Source organism: Heliangelus exortis, chromosome 13 (genome assembly GCF_036169615.1).
Source record: "Heliangelus exortis chromosome 13, bHelExo1.hap1, whole genome shotgun sequence".
In the NCBI taxonomy this organism is placed as follows: domain Eukaryota; kingdom Metazoa; phylum Chordata; class Aves; order Apodiformes; family Trochilidae; genus Heliangelus; species Heliangelus exortis.
Window position 1 is genome coordinate 2,167,831 of NC_092434.1, and position 19,876 is coordinate 2,187,706.

Genomic DNA, 19,876 nt, shown 5'->3' on the forward strand with positions numbered 1-19,876 from the left:
AAAAATAATTTTTAAATTGCATCGTTCCCACTTACCAAAAAGAAAAACCTCAATTAAATCAATACACAAGTGAGATGCTGATGAATACAATATTCTAAACTGGATTTATTGGTTCCAGACATTAATGTAATACATAAACACATTAAAAGGGGGGAAGATAGTAATAAGCAACCCATTAACAGAAACAAAGCAAGTCTTTGAAATGTTTGTTCTATACTTACACATGAAAATATCCCAAAAAGTTTAGTTGTCAGTCAACATAGCAAGGATTTCAGATATAAAAAGCCCCAACAAACTCATTAATGAGTCTGTCATAAACAAAGTGCTTGTATTGTTGGTTTTTGTTTTAAGTTCTTTTTAGGATAAAAAAGAATAACCATTACCTCATGCAGTGTACAAAGGCTTTGAAATAAATGCATTAATGCTAATGAAAGACTAACTCCTGAGGCTTTTTTTTTTTTAGAAAAACAACCTCAAGGAGTTTCAATTTCAAATAGTTTTCTTAAATCCCTTCTTAGCACTGTAGAAGCAACCTGTAACTTCCTTGCACTCCAAAATCTTTTTCAGAGGTACCTCTTTCAATACAATTATGTTCTGGTAATATACTGAAGAGTAATTTACAAGAGCTTCAAATGAAGTGCAAACATGCTTTCTTAGTATTTCCCAATTATTGAGGTAAATAGTTGGAAAAAAAACAAAAAAAAAAAAAAAAGGAAAAGAAGGGAGGGAGCAGGATATCAGCTGTATATGCACCAAGTGGCAAAAAATAAACCCACCAAATCTGCAATGTGTGCTTAGGGTGCACACAGGAGATGTGGAAAAAAAAAAAAAAAAAAGACTGAGGAAGAAATAGGAGAAACAAACCAACAGTTCCCCAGCAGAACTCCTGAAATCCACTCAGCAGATGACTGATGGCTGAAAATAAAGAGTGTTTATTTGCATGTCTGGCTGTACAATAGTCACAATCAGAGCCTGACAATGCTGGGAATGTCAGTGCTGCTCCAACAGCTGCACCCCAGCCCCACCAACCACACAAAGACCAAAAAAGCCACCAAATGGGGGTCACAGTTGCAGGGCAGGAGCTTCTAGAGTCAAGAACAGAATATATGGCAAAGGAGTTAGCAAAATGCCTTATAAAAAAGTATAAAAGTCGACTTGAAAAACTTCCTACAAATTTTTTTGGGGGGGAAGGAGGAATATTAAGCTGTGGCCTGGCATCATGACAAGAACTGGAGTGGCTGTATCAGGTTGCTGGTGATCAACTTCTTGCAAACCAGAGATGCATTTGTAGAGTGGCCCCGGGGTGAATGCCTGAGAGCTGGTCAGACAGTCTGGGAATTTTAATATCTGCAGCAGAATCAGCTGTGTTTGTAGAGGGTGGACTAACATTTGGGTCAGAAATCTCTTGACTTGGTATGCAGAGGATAGGGTGACACAGAGGATCTAAGAGATGATTTTCAGTCCCACTGCCTGGATCCCAAACACAGTCCTGAGCGTGGCACGTTTGGGGTTTCTGCCTTTCAAACCTGTCTGGCTGAGGAAGGTGTTTGGTTTCATGCCTGAGGAGCTGTGGCTTCAAGTCCCTGCCAAATCCACCAGAAAATGCTATGCTCACAAAAAGACATTTTGAACTTGGAAAAAAAAAAAATAATTAAAAAAAATTAAAAAGAGGAAAATATGAGATATTAGCTCAGGTAAAAAAAAAAAAAAAACAAGTTGCTATTCTTCAGGTTTCCTGAACCCCAATTAATCACCCAGGGTTAATAAGCTCTCTGATAGCAGACAACTGCAGTGTGGATCCCTGCTCACACTGGCTACCACGGTGAGGCTTGAGCTAAATGAAGTGGAAACCACCCTGACAGGCAAGCAGGGCTGGGGAGGTGACATCTTCCTCCTTCAAGTTCACCTGAAGGATCCTCCTGCCATCTCTCCCCCAGCCTCACAGTGAGCTCTGTCAGCTCCACGTGCTTTGAAGCTCCAAGGCAAAAGTCTCCATCCAAATCCTCACATCTTTCCAGTTCTTCAACAGATTGATTTTTTTTTTCCTTATTCTGGGGCAGGTTTTAAAGCCCATGAAAAAGTTGCTGTTGTGTTTAGGTATGAGACATGGCACGACAAGGGATGCAGAAGTCATCTCACCTTTCCCAGACTTCTCCATGCCATCAATCCAAGCTCAAGTCAAAGCCACCCATTCTTTAGCCACACAGCCAGGTCTCCTTCATCTTAAAGAGCACAGTGGAGTCCTCTGCTCTTCACACTGCTCTGACCTGCACTCACCCAAAGCAATATCCTCTTTGAACACTCCTGTGGTGCCAGAAATCCGATTCTAACCATTTGAGCACGAATGAAATTTAACATTATAAAAATTCAAGATTTGCAGCACTGACGATCCCTTTCGGGGTTGGTTTTTTTTTTTTTTTCTGAGCAGTTGCTTCTGGTTTTCTGAACACCTTTGAACTGCTCTGTGACTTCAAACCAGACCCTTACTACTCTGCCTCCTCCCCCTTGACATTATCATCTCAGACACAAATTAAACCTTCCTTCAAAAAGGTCAAGAGACTGTGAAGTGTGTGGAAATGCCATGAACCACAGAGGTAAAAGACTAAGCCTTAACATTCAGGAGAGCAGCTTAACCTCTCTTGCCATATTACCCTTTATATAGTAGGAGGGTTTAGGGGTATTTTTTTGTCTCTTTTGTAGTTTTTTCATTAAGCATGAGCTTAATCCAAAAAACACATTCAGCCTTACGTTTGCTGAGGCTACAAGATGCGTCTTTGCCTCTCCATTTAGAAAGAACAACAGAAAAAGAGTCAAGGCTAGATAAAAACCATTAAATACAAAGTCCTTTGGGAGTCCACCACCAAAGGGTGCTCATCCAGAAGCAGTCATCTTCCCCGATCTTGATGCTTTTTTGTTTTGGTCTTCTTCTTTTTGTCCTCTGTTTTGGGTTTCAACGCACAGACACAGGCAGACACACCCGCGATCGCTTTGGGCAAGTCAGTCCCTTTGTACCACTTATTTTTTTCCTTATCATAAACCTGGACTGTTTTGGAGAAGACTGTTTCTTCCCAGCTGTAGCCTCCAAGGATGTAAATCCTGCCTTCCCAAACTGCCACCCCGGACTCGCTGTTGGCTTGCAAGAGGGGGGCAACTCTGGTCCACTGGTTACACTGGGGGCTGTAGGACTCCACGCTGAGGATGTCAAAACGAGCCATGGTTTCTATGTTGTCATCACTGCCACCAATGGAGTAGATGTTGTCCTGTAAGGTGCACATGCTGTGCCACCCCCGGGCAGTGATCATTGGCCTCTTCTCCTCCCAAACGTCCGTGCGGTAATCGTAGCACAGGAGGTTTTTTCTGTAGGGGCCAATTTGGTAGTCGTGGCCCCCAGAAATGTACACAAATTCCTTGTAGACTGTCCCAGCGTGGCCGTAGGTAAACCTAGGGCAGGCAAACACAAAGCATCTGACTTAGTGCTTAGGGGTTTCAGCAAGGTCCACAAGCATTCACCAAGGGCTGCTACTAAACAAGAAAATTAACAGTAACTAAAGACTGAAGAATCCCTAATCCTGCTAGTTACCCAGTAACTATTTGGGTTTATCCTGCTTCACCCTGCCCTGCAGAGTGCAGGTGGGACAATCTCTTTTTAAGGCATCCTCTACAGTGTCTCAGACAGCAGAAGGAACCCATCCAGCTCTAGCTGGCATGGCCTTCACTCCTGTTTTCCTGCTCCAGTGCTTGGGTTGGATCAGTATGACAAAAAAATCCATATCTCAGCAAGGGTTTCTATGACTGAAAGAGGGAATAATCATGGTACCTCTCCCCAGTAGTGATTAACCAAGAAAAAACAACATGAAAACTACTGCTGCCTTCCCCTTCCACAGCTTCAGGGTCATGAAACACGTTTCTTACCCACTGGTGTTCACAGCCCAATTTGTTTGCATCCATGATACACACAGCATCCTTTTCATCAGCTATCCATCTGTTCTACCACTTCTGCTCTGCAGGTGGCAACTTCTTTGGTCACCCCAGGACAAGGCCACAGACCTCAGTCAATCAAAAATTGCAGGCCACGTTGGAAATGACAAAATGAGATGGTAGAAACCAACATCATGCACACTGTTTACACAGGGCAGAGAGAACACCCTTTTGATCAGCTATAATAAAGCCACTACAAACCCAATTCTTGAGGCTGTTCTTAACTTTATATTAGGATATTTCTGACCAAACCCTTTTGAGCTCTTAGATGTGGAACACTAAGGTAAGGGAAAGCCTTGGTGTCTTTGAACAAACCCTTCCTGCACATGATTTTTTTTTTTTTTTCTTTAGGCATGAAGGGTGGCAAAAGGTGTAGCTGCAGCACCAGCCACAGCAAACTGACTCACACACTGCTACAAAGAGCCTAAAAACAGTTTAATACCCATAGGGCTGCAGAACAATACACTCATCATGCTTCACTCACGACCTTGTTACCATCCAAGGGCTCAGGACAACTCAACCTCCATGGCAGACAAACTTATGTTGGAATTACTTTAGCCTGGAATGCTTTTGAACCATGCCTGAACATGCTGGCAACTCACTGTGGACAGAACCTTGAGCTGGTTTTATTTTGGATTGTAATCATTTGTCTCAGCAACACAAATGGTATCAGAACTTCTTCCACACACCCAAGTACCAAGGACTTTTGTGCCAAGGGAAAAGGTGGAATAGAAAAGAAAATCCACATTTACCCTGAAAGCACACTACTTCTGGGAAAACCTAGATGATGTTTATTATTCTAGATGCCTACTGAAGCTTCTGATCTCTGACCAATGTCTGAATCAGCCACTAACAGGCTCCTGCTCCAAGAAACAGAAAGATCTTTGACATGCTTGGCCTAAGGGTGCTGAGTGGCCAGGACACTACAACTACAGGAGCTGAGGCACTATCCTCAGAGACCTTAAAAGAGATGACTTCAGTACTGTACTGCTTCTTAGCTACTCAGGAAAAAGGAAAAAAAGAAAGCATTAAGGCATAGCTATGAGACTTCATCCAAAAAGGCAACTCAAAAATTCCCCAGCTCACAACCTGACCAACCCTGGCAGCACAGACCTCATGCTGGCTGCCTGTTTGGCATGAAATACCCTGAGCACATCCACTCCATCCTTCCCACCTGCCAGCAATGCCATGGCACAGACACTGCTCTACCTGGTTTGTGGTCTCCTACGGAGAAGAACAGGAATCACCTCTCCCCAGCAGCACTCACTCTGGTCACTGGAGTCTTTGCTTCTCTATATATACAGGAATGGGTTTTAAAAAGTAGACAGCTGCTCAGGGAAGTGGGATGGACAACTTGAAGTCATCTCCTTTCTTAAAATGCATTAGATTTTAAACCCACACCTAACCAGCAAGCTACCTGGAGGACATGCAGGAGTCAGGCAGTGGAGAATTTGGAGGAGTCAGGAGGAGAAGAATGCAATGACATTGCCCAGGATTATTGTACTGCTGACAGCAGTCACACTGCAGTCAGCATTTGAAAAAAAATAAATAAAGAATTAAGACTGTAAGTTAAGACAAACTGGAATGACCTTTGCAGGTTAAATGTTTTTGCACACTACCTGAAAAGTGGAATTCTTTACAGGCAAGCAAGCAATAGCCATTTTCTCTCCAGCACATCCATCCAGTCTAGCATTCCCAGCTACAGAAAAAGCACAAATGCTTTTCTTCTTGCCTCAATCAATGGGTACATCAACAGCAATTGCTGCAAGAGTGATTTGGAAGAGGCAATCATATCTGAACCATCTGAACCATATCTGAACATCAGTTTGTTATTTTCCAGCACAGGGAGGTCACCCATTGAGACATGCCAAAGGTGTTTGACTTTGCCTGACTTCTGAAAAGCTCATCCACAACTGCACATACCCTGCTTCACATTATTAGAAAACTGCACAAAGTATAATGCACAAATTGAAAACAATCAATCTGAATCCTTTCTGCAAGCTCTGTGGTTTAACAAGGGCATTTCTAACTATGCAACAGAACAGGACACTTCCATATAGCAGGTCCACACATCTCCCAACAGAAAACATCAAGCATATTGGCAAAATTATCTGTAAGAGAGGCCAGAAAAATACAGAGGCTTTAAGGAGAAAGAAGTTCTAATTCAGAAAATCCACCAGAGCCCCAGTTGTGATTTTCAACAAATTACCTACATACCATGCTGCAAAAACTGCAGTTTCTGACACAGGAACATCATTCAATAAATGCCAGATCTCCTACCATTCATTTTCTTAAACAGAAGAACATTTGGCCTAAGCCAATAAAGCTCTGGGAATCCCCTACTTCAGCCAAGGTCCAGACAAGCTGTGGTTGCTCTGAACCTCAGCGTCCACCTGCTGCAACCCTGCAAGACCATTCATGACACCACTGTTAGAGCAGATCCCATCGTTCACTAACCTGTTCCAACACATCTCCTCACACAACTGCTTTCAGTTGTTCTGCCAAACTTTAACCTAAGGCCACTCAATTAATTTCACTGATGTCTGCAGAAGAGTTTTTCACAGTGTATTCAGGATGAGAACACATTTGCACCAAGCTCTGCCAAGCTTCTCAGCCACTGCTGCTCCCTTCCGGGCTAGAAACTATGGCAGCAACTGCTCCCAAAGAGCCTGGGAAAACAGTGAAAAAAAATTATAGAACCTCTCTGAAGAATGAGAAAGGGATCCCACAAGGACACAACAAGGAGTTGAGCAAAAATCACTTGTAGCAGACTTGGCCCAAGTCCACCCTTTAGATAGCTTGGCTGAAGTTGTCCCCGTTGAGCATCTGCCTCAAGATGCTGTGTTTTCTGCTCCAGTAAGACAGCATTATTTCAGTCAAAACAGCTCAGTTCCTTCCAAGAAATTGGTTAGGGCAAAGAATGTGTTGTTTTGACCATGTTAGGGTGGGGGGAAGAAGAGATAAAAAAGAGCTTGCAAAGCTCTTCCTTGGAGGAGTGTGACTGTGCCTGTGCACAGCAGCGTGGATGCAGGGTTTGGCCATGGAAAGGAGGCAAAGGTATTCAAGGACACAACCAGCACCTTTCCCCTGAAAATCTCCATGAACATGGCAAGCCACAACCCTCAGAAATTTAAAAAATAAAATAAAAACACAGGGAGCCTGCTTCTGGTGGCCACGCACTCAAGAGGACCAAAAAACCTGCTTGGGTTCTCCTTGGAGGCAAAGCAGCAGGAAAAGGCAGGAACCAAGGCAGCTATGGTGGGATATGTTGACTGATTGAGGAATCAAGAAGCAGAGGATTGAAGCTATGGATTTCCTCTACATGAGGAGGAAAGACCTGCTGCTAGAGAAGGGCTGGGGAAGATGTTATTTGGGTAGAAAGAGTAATTGAAATCAATCTGAGGAATGAAAGTGGTGGGGAGAAGAAATCAGATCAAAAGTGTGTTGAAGGGAAGGTGGGAGTAGCCAGAAGGAACTGTACAAGCATGCTTGCTTCTAGTCTTGATTAGAGCACAAAATTCTCTCTCATTCTGCCTCTATTGGCAGCAAATCTGTCTGAAGTCCATCAGGAGAGGACTGCCCAGGTCCCTTCAGCAGCCACCCCCACCTGCCAGAGCCACACAGCTGAGCTCAAGCAGGGTTTGCTTGTCCCTGGAGTTTCTCTCTGCTGTCCACCTCTGCACTGATTTTTGCCTTTTCCAACCCACATAAAACCCTTTTAAATTTATTCCTTCTGCACAGGAAAACGGTTGCTGCAACCAATCTCCTGCCCAGCACAAGAGTTCTCTGAAAGGAGAAAGAGGGCTGCAAAGACAGAAAACCTGAAGGTGCTGAGTGTCCACTAAGATCTAACTAAAGACCCAAGAGAGCAGCTACATGAAAAAGTGTGAAATTCTCTGGCCCACCAAACTGCACAAGCACCTGAGCTGCCACAAAGGACACTTAGCACGGAATGAGGGCATGATAGGTAGGAAGAAGGGATGCAGAATTATTTTTTTGGGATGCAGCAATAACTAAGAGTAGTCACTGCACTAACCCTGCAGTTTAGCAAGCAGCAAAGTCAGTGTCAGTGGGCTCTGGCCCTCAAGGGCAATTTTTGCCTGGTCCAAGAGGATCAGTTAGGCAATCTAATAAAAAATTAACATCCCCCCCACATCAAAGTTCACTTTTAGGTGCTGCAGCTGCAAAATTCCCAAAGCCAACACACAGGTAGCAGGAGGAACATGCAGCCAAACTGCCCCTTTTTGGATAGGTTACTGTGTGGCTGGCTTAAGTCATTGGGATCATTTATGAGTGAAAATATCCACACGTGTTTAAGGTGTTTTTCTAAAAACACACAAGGCAATCAGGTCACATCTACGTCTCTCTGGAAAATGTTTAAAAGAAAAAAAACCAACAAAAACAACCAAACCAAACAGCTACAGTTTTCTATGAGCTGTTGCTGGGTTCTCACAGGTCACCCACTTAACAGAAGGACTTGGGAACTGAAGATGCTCTCATACTCAGCTTCCTAGGAAAGCTTGTGGTGTTTAGCCTCAACTGCTTTTGTGATCTGCCTTTGTGAGCAGAAATAAACCAGCAAAAAAGCATCCTGCCTCTGAAGAGCACTCGAGCCCAGCTGTTAGCCTGGATCAGACTCACATTGCAGCACCTGCCCAAAATAGAATTGGTCAACAGGCTTCTGAGCCTTCACTGGCTGCCTCTGGTTCTGCAGCTCTGCAGCTAAGGGAAAAAGGGAAAAAAGCCTGAAATCTCAAATCAAATTGCAAGTATCCTATTTATGATGCCACTAAGAAAGCAAGCACAGCTGCTGAAGTTGCAGGATGAAAATACTGCTTGTGTAGCCAATGCTCCTGTGATTTTCACAAATCTGAAATACAACCAAACCTGAAATGCTGTTTGCAGATGAAATGCTGTCAAACCATTCTTACAAAGTCACCACTCAAACCAGTGACTCAAGACACAAGTCATGTCTTCTGCTGCTCTTCCCAAAAGAGCTGCAGTACTACAGCTTCTCCAAAATAGAGGAGTCAAGTTTTAACTCAGGCTGAGAGCCATTTGCCAGGGTAATCTCTTTGCAACACAGGTAAATATGGTTCATCTCCAACAGCCAACCCAAGCAACCAGAGAGGACTCATCTTACATTACAAGGAAAACCATCACAAGGTGACAAAGTAGGACCAAATAAATTACAGAAGCCTTTGATCAAGATCTAAGCAATGCCTCTGAAAAGACTGGATTCCAAGCAACCTCAGGAAAAATATTTTAAGAACAGCAGAGTGCAATTACAAGACCTCTCCCTCCCATCCTTCCAACAGACCTCAGGACAAACATTAAAACCAATCAAGCTGACATGAGGCACGCTGCCTGGAGGAAAGAGTTGCTCAAAACCCAAATGCTGCTATGGTTTGTTACCTGGTGATACCACACTGGTTCTCTCTCCCCCTGCCTCCCTTCCAGGGATCCCCATTCACCAGCTAAAGCCACACAAGCTCCCTCTACTTCTGTTCTTCAAACATGGGATAACATTCCAACCCTATTACCTTGGCAAGCCTGCAATATAGGACCATGAATCCTTCTGAGGACTGTAGGTCTCAACTGAAGAAAGTGCCCCATTTTCATTCCTGCCACCAACAGCCACCAGCATGTCAGTAATAGCTCCCAGGTAGAAATCTACACGGCGTTGTCTCATGGAGGCAACCTGTCAATAAAACACAACATGCTGACACCTTCAAACAGCAGGTAAACAAGCTGACTTATTGTATACTCGTGGCTGCAGATAGGATTTGCTTCCCCACATTGATTTGAAAAGGAAACCTACCAGGTTTGACATATTAAGAAAATATTTTTTGATTTTCTGCAGTAGCCTGGTACATTGCACTCCTTTTTTAAAAAAAAAAAAAAAGGGGGACAACAAAGGATTTAAGAGACAGGTCACTCTATAAAGGTTTGTGTTACATGGGCCTCCTTCTAAAACTCTGCAAGAACAGTAACTTGGAAACACTCAGAAACACAACTGAACCACACAGGAAGATTAGTTCCAACTATGGGAACAGGCACTATTTTACAGGTCCTGCACTGGCTGCAGGGTTCTGCAGCAGGACTGAAGTGAACAGCTTTTTTCTAAGAGACATATAGCACAGAAACCTTTTGCAGGCATCAGTTTCTTTTTACATCAAACCCACTTTTGCTTTATTCATACGTGTTATTGCTTGGGAAAGAGAAACTAAGCAATCGTGTCCATTCTAACATTACTCCCCAAAATAATCTAAAGAGTTGCAGGTGGATGCTGACCAGGAATTTCACAGATGAGATGCCCAGTTCCCCAGTGAAGCTGCAAATATACCCCAAAATCTTCCCCTGCATGTGTAACTTAAGAATTCCCACAAAGGATTTACGTAGCCAACCCGAGTAACCTGATTTGCTATTTTCAAGTGCTGCCATTCTAACAAGCCCTGTCCTTCCACCAAGAAGACACTCTAAACATTATGGACTTTAAACAGAGAAATAATACAGCTTAAGTCTCACCTTTATCCACTGGTTACAGCGGGGATCATACCTATATAGGAGATTTGAAGCTGCATCCCCTCCATTGTCTCTGGAAAAGCTGCCTCCGGCTATGAAGATGAAGCCTCCCAAGACTGCAACACAGTGGTGACTTCGCCTGGCTGGGAGAGGGGTTTCTGCCACCCACTGCCCCTTTCTGATGTCCAAGAAGCAGGTATCATCACTCAGTTCCAGGCACCGTTCAGAAACCTCCCCTCCCACAAAGAGGAGCCTTTCCTCAGAGGTCCTCAGGGCTGTCCTCTTGTTCTGCAGCACCGGCTGAGCAGTGACGTTGTTGTGATAGTTCACTGCCTCCTCTATAAACCCCTCACAGTTTGCTTCTTTGGGAAGAAGAGAGCAGACAGCAGGCTTGACTCGATGGAGGAGATCACTTTTAGGTATCAAGGGAAAATGAATGTTATCCAGAACCTGGTAAGCCTCGTTCTCCCTTTCTGGGTACTGGGTAAGCCACTGCAGAGCAGCCTGCAGCAAGTCGTGCTCGCACTCCTGCTGCACGTTGCTGCTGTCCAGGTATTGGCACAACTTCTGCAAGGAAATGTTCTGCAGGAAGTCCGGGGTGAAAGAGAGAGTGCCAAAGTTCTGCAAGATGAAAGAATCAATGTAGGAGTCAAGGCGCTTCAGGTTGTAAATGGAGGCAAGCTCCTGCAGGTACAAATAATTCTCCTCACTGACTTCATTCTCCAGGTACTCGCAGCAGAAGTCAACCACCTTCCAGATCTGCAGCAGGTGAGCCGTTTCCAGCACGTAGTCAATATTGCCACCATCTAAAGACAGCTCACTGCCATAAAGGAAATCCACCACGGCCTTGAGACCGATGTAAGAGGCTCCAAAAAGTTCCACCTCCTTCTGGTGGGCTTCTCGCATCCCGATGGTGAACATGGAGTTGAAGTAATCGCTGCAAACCGCCAGGAGGTTGCGATGGGCAGGGACTCTCTGCTCATCCACCACGAGGACAATGTCACAGAAAAGGCCACGGTGCCTCTGCTCATTCAGGCTCTGAAGAACGAGACTGGAGTGGTCGTCCCACCTGTACACCTGGAATAAAGGAGCAGCATCAGGCAGAGGTCGTCTCCACCGCGACGAATTCCGGCGCGCACCAAGCGTTGCCCCGCGAGGATGAAATGCAGGAGAGACAAAGCTTACTTGTGTGGCACATTTATAATAAATTCTGACTTGAGACAGTTGGCAAGCAACAAAGTACAAGCCCAAGCTTCTCACCTTCACGCTGAAATGCCTTCGCAGACATTTACTGCTTCCTACTCCCCTTTCTTTATATGATTTACTCCTACTTCCTCCACAAGGCTGCATCCAAACCTCCTCCCTGATGATTTATACAGGCATAATTTGCTGAAACTCTTCCACTCATTGTCTTTGAGACATCTTGCTGACATTTCCTTCCGTACTCGTCCCCCAAATGACTCCTTACAGAGTTCTTCTCAACTAAGCTACTTGCTAAATATTTGGAGTGGGAGACACACAGGCAGCAGCGTGCCAGATTTTCATTCAGCCCATGTATTGTTTGGGTTGGTGCTTACTTGACAGCTACCTCCCCCTAAATCTTTTCAGAACTCTGCATTTCTAAGCCTGTTAGGGAAAAATCCCTCTCTTTCTTTCCATATTATTCCAGGCACACACACTGCATTCAAAAATAATAGCTGTTTATTTATGTCCAAAGCCAAACATGTGGATAACTTATTCCCATAAGACTCCTACTTGCTTCCAGAAACCGAGGTAGTTCTTGTTTTAATGAATACAACTGACTATTTTTTTTTTTTTTTAAGAAAAGTGAAAATACCCTCAGAACATGTCAGATAAGTGCCATTCTTGGATCCCTCTGGTCCAGACATTCTTCCCACCAGCTCTGTATGTGCCACAGAGCTTCTGCAGCAACCAGTGTTTGCCTCTCTCATAGGCTGGTGTTACAAGTCTTAAGAAGAAACAAAATGAAAACATTCTGTTACCCTTTGTATGTCCTGCAGAACACCTACTGAAGGGCCTGGTCACCCCAGCAGCTTTTAGGACCATCCTTCCAGAGGAATGGAATGCTTGATGGTACAGCCAGTTTACCTTGTGATCTCTCTTAATAAAAGCCAGGTTAAGTTAAATGCAAATACATAACTTTAATTACTAAATCCAAAGCAGGCAGAGTTGCAGAGCCTGTAAGAACATGTAAGAGAAATGAAAAGAGGTGGAAAGGAAGCACATCTTTGGATCATACCAAAGTTAGCTCTGCCCACTTCTGCTGTAGGACTCTGGGTCCTGCCCAGCTGTACACCCTCAGCCTCCATTCCCAAAAGTGACACCCTGAAGAGGTCTCTCAAGCCACATCTGCACTGGTAAGAACCACACAGAAGTCTCTTCAAGCCTCTCAGGCACTCAGCCTTTCCTTCACCAAACTGTTGCTTCTCCTGGAAGTTCTAACTACAGAAAGCACATGATTATTGCTGTCTGGCTAAGCCATTAATGTGTTGGTTAAATCACAGTGAGACAACACCTCTACCCACCTAGGTGGGAAAGGTTCAAGTCCTAGAGCCAATCTTCTTTGCCCTGCACACAACCCTCTCCCTAGCTATGCATCCTGTGTACATAAATTGCTAATTGCACTTTTTACACCCCGGATTACTGCTCACCACTGGTCCAGACATGATGGCAGCCAATGGTCCTGAGCTAACACCAACTTTTGGGAGCCTGACCTCCTAAATGTGCCTCCCAGCAGCTGGTGGTAGAGTGGCAGGCAGCCTGCCAAAGAGCAGACCCAAAGTAATAACCAAATGTGCTGCCCCGTGCCTGATATCCCCGTGGTTTCTCTTTAGCTTTGCTTACACTCTTCCCTAAACAATGGAGACTCAGCTGCCAAAAAGCCTTCTGCTGGAGTCACTTTGTACATGCAAGTCTGCAGAGTTAAAGCAATTTAAGAGGCTTCAGTAATTGTGAGTTTTCGAGGCCAAAACTCTTTTGATTTGCCTTTATACTCATTGCCTCGCTGTATCTCTGAACTTAAAAAGGGACTTAGGTATGCACAAAGTAGCTTCTATTGAGGAATAAAACTTCCAGAAAACTGAAACAGAAAAATATATGGGGTCTAAGGACTGCAGAGGTTTTTTATCTTCATTTTTCTTTTTTTTTTTTTTTAATCTTCATTTTTCATACAGGAGCCCAAGCAGAGCAACGGAGGAGGTGGGAGAAGAATAAATATGGCAAAGGAAAAAACCAACACATCTGTGGCAGCAGCAAAGGACAGCAGATAAACAGAGAGTAACCACAGCACCCTCTTCTGAATCTGACTCACAGGGGACAGTTATTGGATTAAATCAAAAACATATTCCCTGTAAACTGGCTGATCATTTCTTTCTAATATTCTCTAATACCACCAGCGTGCATAACGAGATTAAAGCAGAATATAAGATTTGCCAGAGATCCCCATTTACTTAGCTGCCTGTTGAGTCAGCAGCATAATCCTGCACACAAATACTCCTAACAACTTGTACTCCTAAAATCCTTGCTGCCGTGTAGATCTGCTGCTACTTCAGAAATCAAGCATAAAATCATTATATGTGGCATCAGCTGGATGCAGAATACATTAACATATTTCAGCAGCTTAGCAAGTTCGTTTGTTTAGGGAGCAAATAACAGAAGCTGAGAGCTGCACATTTCAAAACCAAGACTAATTTTACACTAAACATGAACATCTTTCTTGAGCTATTTATATTCTGTAGAACAGCTTTAGCATTATCTAGTAATTCTAAGTTTAACAGATAGTGACAGCTGCTGTCTAAGCAAGGAAATAAAACAATCCTGTCAAGTTAATTAATTTTTAATATGATGAATTATTATTACATTCAGCCTAAACCAATTGACTGGTAGACAGGCTCAGCACTCAGGGAAAGATTATATTGGGAGAGATGTGTTTCAAATGTAGTCCCATTTATCTTTTATCAATTGTATTAGAGCAGCATTCTAACTTATTTAGGATACAAAGATCTAATTTCTTTCAGAATGTTCATGCAGTACCACTTCTCTTTAGTGAAGCAAGAGAAAATGAGATGTGGCTCATTCAGTTTTGATAAGGCAGATACAGGCACTGAAAAGTTTTATTTTTTTTTCTAGTTGCTGTTGGTAGAACCAGGTACTTGTTCTGCAGCATCTGTAACCTAGTGCTGCTACTAGAACAGAACATTCTTCACCAGTATGAAACAAAGTGAACATAATAATCACAACTATAGTAACATCTTCTCAATCTTAGGCCATTATCCCAATGATCTGCATTTAGAAGTACCTAAGGTGGAGTTCTGTGGATTCCCACACAAAATCAATGTATATATAGAGACAGAGATTCTGAACATCTTGAGTTCACTACCATAATCACAGCTTGCAGGAGTGAGGCTCCTGTCTTGTACAAAACAAAGATTAAAACTACAAATTCTTTGCTTCTGTAACTACCTTGGATTTTATGACATGGCTTGGTAAGAAAAAATTCACAGAATAAACACATTGCATTTAATGACAGAGTTGTTGATGTAGAGAAAATACTGAGCTGTGATTGATGATGTGGGTTTCTTTATGAGTTATGAGTCATGATGAACTGATGCCCATTTGCTGCTGCCTTTTTTTTTTCTAATTTTTTTTTTCAAGCCCACTAGGTAGCAACTTCTATCAAAAACATTTGAGCAAGTAGATCACTGCTTGAGCTTTTTTTAAAACAGGTCTGAAGAATATTGACATTCCTCCAAAACAGTCTCTCCATATGACAGCCTTTGCACTCCTTCTTGTTATTTCTGTAATTTGATTTTTTTTTTTTTTTTTAATTTTTGGTAGGCAAAACAAAACGTACAAACCTTTGACGATTCACTTATCTTGTGTGGACGACAAATCCTGGTTTGCCTGGTTCCCTCCATGACAGCCTGATCCGTGCTCCTTCTAGAACAAAAGCAAAGCTGTTAGCAGCATCCCAACCCTTCCCGACTGCTACAACCCACATCGCCCCCAGTCAGTAACACAATTCAGGAGACCTCTACACGCCCTGAAAACTTTGAAGCTAAAATATAGAGGGAGGTTGGGTGTTTTTTTTCCCCCTCCCTGCTGTGTTCTCGTGTTGATGCTCGGGTCAACAAGTTGGGTGTAGGCGAGGGTACAACCCGAGTTACTCGCTGGTGTTATTTACTCACTGCCAGTCCTCTCTCCAGCTGTACAATCATCTCCTTTTCACCGCCAAGCGCTGGAGCCGCGGTGGGGCAGTTGCGGACCGAACCGCTCCCTGCCCGCGGCTGCGCTGCGGTACCGGGGGAGGCACCGCGCAGCGTCCGCACCCCGCGGGGCCCTTCCGCGGCGGCTCATCCTCCGCTCCCCCCGCTTCTACTCAGCCGGTTACATCGCTCCGCGACCTCCGCTCCTCTCAATCCCCGGCAGCGGGGGAGACAGCGCAGCGAACCGCCCGCCGGGCTGGGTTCGGTTCGGGGCCCGCCGCCGCCGGGCCAGGAAATGCCGGGCGGCTGGAGCGGGGAGGGACCGAGGCGGGGCGGCAAGAGGCGGCGGGGCCGGGGGAGGTGCCGCGGGGAAGGGCCTCGGAGATGCCGGGGACCCCAAATGGCTGCCGGGCCCCTGGGATGAGGGGGGGTCCGGTCCGAACCCCTGAGCGCAAAACCCCGGCAGCATCCGTGGGGGTGCAGCCAAGGCCTTGGCTGGTTCGGGGACAGGGTGTTGGTATCACAAGGAGGGGGACACGGGTGTTATTTTGTGAAGTGGTGAGAAGCCGTGCAAGGTGTGTGTGTGTGCACACTAAGATAGGGCAAGGAGCCTGCTCACCAGCTCTTCTTGCTCACCTGGATGTGAATCTACCCGACCTCAAAACTGCCTGGCCTGCAGCAGGCACCTCTTGAGCAATGTGTGCTGCTCTGAGGCTTTTTCATATCAATTAGGGACCAGGAGGCTTAAGTAAGATAATAAAAGTTAATAAAAAACACCTCGGTGAACACCAGGGCTGGCACTGCCCCTCCTTCAGGGTTGAAGTAAGAAGCAAAGACTTTGTCTGCAGACCCCCTCGTGTCCCATTTCAGTGCAAGCTAAAAGAAAGCCAAACCCCTTTGTTAATCCAGCACTCCAGAGGTTATCATCAGGGCAGCTGAAGCCAGAAAGATTCTGTGTGCATCCAAGCTCCATCTGCTGTCACCCAGGACAGCCCAGTTTGGACATGTCCCACAGGGTGACACAGGGCAGTTGTCACTGGCAGAAGATGATGTCTGCAGCGTGGGGCAGCCCCATTTTAAACAAGAATTGTGCCAGGGCTGCCTGGGGTGTTAGCACCTTCACCCACCTCAGCTGCCACCCAGCCCTCCTCTGCAGATAACAACTCCAGAGCTGTAGCATCCAGCTGGCTGGGGCTGTTCTTCAGCCACCCCAGAGACACCAGAGATGAGGATGGGGTTCTATTAAACTGATTACTGAGTCTGAAGATGAGAAGCATTTCTGGTTTCTCTTGTAGCCCTTGTGACCACAGGGACACAGAATAAAGACCCTTGATTCCTGGACTGAGTAAAAACTTTGCTGGCAACCCTAATGCTACTGGTGATCTATAAATTCACTCTTCCTAAAAAAAGGGTATTATTCTCTCCATTATTTTCTGTGCTTATGCACAGATAAGACACAGGTGGAGACACATGGACCCAGCCCTCCACTGCAGATAACAACTCCAGAGCTGGGGCTGTAGCATCCAGCTGGCTGAGGCTGTTCTTCAGCCACCCCAGAGACACCAGAGATGAGGATGGGGTTCTATTAAACTGATTACTGAGTCTGAAGATGAGAAGCATTTCTGGTTTCTCTTGTAGCCCTTGTGACCACAGGGACACAGAATAAAGACCCTTGATTCCTGGACTGAGTAAAAACTTTGCTGGCAACCCTAATGCTAATGGTGATCTATAAATTCACTCTTCCTAAAAAAAAAGGTATTATTCTCTCCATTATTTTCTGTGCTTATGCACAGATAAGACACAGGTGGAGAAGCAGGATTGGGGACAGCCGTATAGTAAGACCAGAAGAGAAGCCAGAGAGGCAAGGACCTAGCAATATATTTTAGGAGAACAGCTAAGCCTCCTGAGCAGCCATGGCTGTGCAGAGCCAACCTGTTTGCTCAGCTCCTTCTGGACAGCTGAATGTCAGACCAGCTATCCAAGACCTCATGCTTGCTGGAGACATTTTTTTGAGGAAGTCTATAAGTCCTCTTCCACTATCTCATGTCTGCACGTCCTCTGTGAGATGGACAGATGCTTCTGCCAGGCCACTGACATCTTCCTTTCCACCCATGGATTCACAAGACCCATGTGCAGAAAGTGGAGGACTCAAAACTCCCCTATAAAAAGCAAACCAGAGCCCAACAAAGCCAGAAAACTAGGTACTTTCCCCTCTCAAGTTACAGCCTGGTGAAACTGAGCGCAGTACTTATTCCTCCATGCATTAAAAATAAAAATCCATTAAAATGTGTCAAAGACAAGGCAAAGAAGCAAAGAGATGTTTGATCCCACAAAGAAGATGTGCATTTCTCAGCTTTGAATCTGGTACTTTAAAAGTGTGAAGCTTGAAATTCATTAGGAGTATAATTCCAACTCTGGGTCAGAGAGGCCCAAACAAGGCTGAGGTTTTCTCCTGCTAAGGGAAATGACATTTCAGCCACCCACCTCTCCCCTAGGAAACATCCAGAGCTGATGAGCAAGCGTGAAGGGACAAGGACAACCAGCAGCTGTTGCAGGTATAAACAGCAGCAAGGTAGTGCCAACAGATAAGAAATGCAGACTAGGAAAAAAAAATATGTTTATAAGCACATAATGGTCAGCAGAAAGGCTTTTAAAAAAAGTGTCCCTATAGGCAGCTCCAAAAGAAAATCGATAGAAATTCAGCCCTATTAAAGTGTGATTATATTATCATCTGGAGCCTACAGAGACACTGAGTTTGATTCACCCAGCTGCCATGTCCTACACTTGTACTGACTTCAGGAATATTTCTCTTCCCTATGACCTCATCTCTATCCTGGAGATGCACTGCAGCACTACGCTCATGTTTTGGGCCCTGATGCTACAGGGAACCTCACGTCATTCAGGAATCTCTCTGGAAGCAGCTGCATGCAGGACGAGGGCTTCATTTTGCAGGGCAGTTAATGATGTCTCTTACAATTAGCACATGCTCTGGTGATGTTCCCTGAGATGTCTGAAAACACTGAGTAACTGTGAGTGGTAATGAGGTTTTTACTGGTCAGACTTTACAACACGTAAAATAAATAACAAACACCCTCCTGCAAACTTTAAGAGAAACAAAATGTGTTGGTTTGGTTTTTTTTTTTCTTTCCGTGGAATGCAGTTTTTATTAAAATGATGCTATCCAGCCCCCAAGGCTTAGCACACACCAGGACTAGTTTTTAAAACTCTGGTCCTTGGGCACAACACCAGAGGATGCCATTTATTTCCAGATGAGTTCTGCAAAGCAAAAGTCCTGCCTTTTATTTCTGCGGGACTGAAGTGCGATCTTACAGACAATTCTTAGCCTTTTGCCTCCAAAGAAACAGCATCTCCCTAGCCTTATTGCTTTGGGTCCACGTTATATTTTTAATTCGCAGCCCGGCAGGGGGAGATCGCTCCATCCGCAACGGGGTAAAACACACCGGCACCCCGCTCCGCACCCACACCTGAAGCAACAACGAGCTGTCAGCACACAAAGTCACCCTCACAGACCCCCTTCGAGGTCCGGGTTGGATCGCAAGGATGGAGACGGGGAACGGAGCCCCACTCCCACTCGCGGCTCTGCGGGGCGATGCTCCGGTTCCGCCGCTTTCCCTGGCGCAACCCCCACGCCGGTCCCCGAACCCCCCATCCGGAGCCGGAACCGGAGCTGCCCCCTTCGCCTTCTTTCCCCCCTCCCCGCCTACCTGCTCTCCTCCTCGGCTACCTCCCGTGGGCCCGGCCCGGCTCCCGACCCCGCCGCGCAGGCAGCGGCTTCTCCATCTTGCGCATCGCTTCTCCCTCCTTCCTCCTCCTCCCGCCCGTCAGGGGCTAGAAAAATATCGGGGGGGAGAAAGGGAGGGCGAGAAGGGGAGGAGAGGGGAGGTTGGAAAAAAATATCAGCGGCCGAAAAACAACGCATCCACTGCGGAGAGACCTGGACGAGCCCCTCTCCCCCCTGCGCGGGGGGGGGGTGTTTGCATCCTCCAGACAGTTTTCCCCCGCATCACCATCATCATCATCATCATCATCATCACACCCCTCCTAACACACACACACACACACACACATCCAAGCTATTGCATCACCCCCAAACCCCCGCGCAGGGCCGGGAGGGGCGGGCGGGGGCC

The 19,876-nt window shown here is 45.4% G+C and overlaps 1 protein-coding gene across 2 annotated transcripts; it reads right to left on the minus strand.

The window, feature by feature from the left end:
- Positions 1-61: 61 nt before the first annotated feature.
- On the minus strand, positions 62-19,869 carry KLHL36 (kelch like family member 36). 2 transcript variants are annotated; one of them, XM_071756612.1, is made up of 5 exons: positions 19,454-19,869; positions 15,381-15,462; positions 10,507-11,580; positions 9,522-9,679; positions 62-3,441 (listed from the first exon to the last, which is right to left on the minus strand). In XM_071756612.1, the coding sequence occupies exons 1-5, from the start codon at positions 19,666-19,668 to the stop codon at positions 2,886-2,888; spliced, it is 2,085 nt and encodes a 694-aa protein (XP_071612713.1). In that variant the 5' UTR covers positions 19,669-19,869; the 3' UTR covers positions 62-2,885. The 2 variants fall into 2 exon arrangements, with proteins under 2 accessions (XP_071612713.1, XP_071612714.1); XM_071756613.1 differs by lacking the exon at positions 19,454-19,869 and adding an exon at positions 15,711-16,002.
- Positions 19,870-19,876: the final 7 nt, after the last annotated feature.

Coding starts and splice junctions, on each gene's coding strand:
- KLHL36 (XM_071756612.1), bottom strand. CDS start 19,668: ATGCGTTGTTTTTCGGCCGCTGATATTTTTTTCCAACCTCCCCTCTCC. Junction 15,463..19,453: donor GTAGCCGAGGAGGAGAGCAG/GTAGGCGGGGAG, acceptor CTTTTGTTCTAG/AAGGAGCACGGATCAGGCTG. Junction 11,581..15,380: donor AGATAAGTGAATCGTCAAAG/GTTTGTACGTTT, acceptor CCTTTATTCCAG/GTGTACAGGTGGGACGACCA.